The sequence below is a fragment of the Sander lucioperca genome, chromosome 13 (genome assembly GCF_008315115.2).
Source record: "Sander lucioperca isolate FBNREF2018 chromosome 13, SLUC_FBN_1.2, whole genome shotgun sequence".
NCBI lineage: Eukaryota > Metazoa > Chordata > Actinopteri > Perciformes > Percidae > Sander > Sander lucioperca.
The window spans coordinates 25,287,193-25,288,116 of NC_050185.1; the positions used below are offsets into that span (position 1 = coordinate 25,287,193).

The 924-nt window shown below is 45.7% G+C and overlaps 1 protein-coding gene across 2 annotated transcripts in view; it reads right to left on the reverse strand.

Annotated features, from left to right (window-relative positions):
- The window catches only part of guca1d (guanylate cyclase activator 1d), a 7,180-nt gene continuing 6,256 nt past the window's right edge, over positions 1 to 924 (reverse strand). Inside the window, exons 4-5 of one of the 2 annotated variants that reach the window (XM_035990861.1) lie at positions 623 to 786; positions 1 to 143 (exon numbers count right to left, since the gene is read on the reverse strand). In XM_035990861.1, the coding sequence (XP_035846754.1) occupies positions 662 to 786 (125 nt within the window). In that variant the 3' untranslated portion in view covers positions 1 to 143; positions 623 to 661. Of the gene's footprint in view, positions 144 to 535; positions 576 to 622; positions 787 to 924 lie in introns of those variants that run through there. The other variant, XM_031317392.1, reaches the window with a different exon arrangement.

The following is a 924-nucleotide window of genomic DNA, read 5'->3' on the forward strand; positions in this document are numbered from 1 at the left end:
GAAGATTAGTTCAGGATGCTCAGAGGCTGGACGGCCAATCACAGTCCATCCCAAAGGGTTCCTTGTTTCCCGCAGCCTCGCTCCGACCGCCAAACATCCGGTGAGTCTTTCCTCTTGTTTTGAAGGGGATAACGGTTGAGTTTGTTATACTTTTAGGATGGGGGGGGGGATTGGAGGATCTCTGCTCCCGACAGTCTTTGCATGAGTCTTTTCTCTCCAAAAGTGGCAGAAGGGTCCAAGGGGACTCGTCTCGGCGTGCAAAAACATTTAAAAAGCCTTTATTTTAATGGCGATCTCATATCGAAATCTGAGCACAAACAGTCTTCTTCTTCAAAAAAATTTTTTTATATCCTGAAAAAATGTTGGAAAAAAACACCTCAAAATTTCAAGCAACAAAAATATTTAACGAAGAAATGTCGAAAACATCAGAAAAAAAAATGGACAGGACAGCTAGGTGAGAAAGGGGCGCGGAGCTTTTTTCTCCGTTTGTCTTTTCTCTTCCAAGGACCTTCATGATAAACTTCTGAGCACGTTTTTCTTCTTAAGTCTCTGCTCTTATTTTGAAGGGGGATAACGGTTGCGTTTGTTGTAACTCTCAGGATCTCGCTCTGCTCCCGTCAGTCTTTGTCGCCCCCGAATCTACGCTCTGCTCCCGTCCGTCTCACAGCATCCGGCCCTCCACGATGATGACCAGCACCGGCGTCAGGTCCATCAGGTTCTTCAGCATGTCCATGATGTCCTTGTGGTCTTTGGCTCCCTCGATGAACTCCTCCAGGGTCATCTCACCTGAGGCGGGACAAAGGTAAGAACACGGTTGGTGGGTTCTACTGAGGAATGGAAACTTTTAATCTATTATTTCACCAGGATGATCCAAAATCACCATCACCAAACTACACCAGACTCCATGTAAATAATCAGTACTTT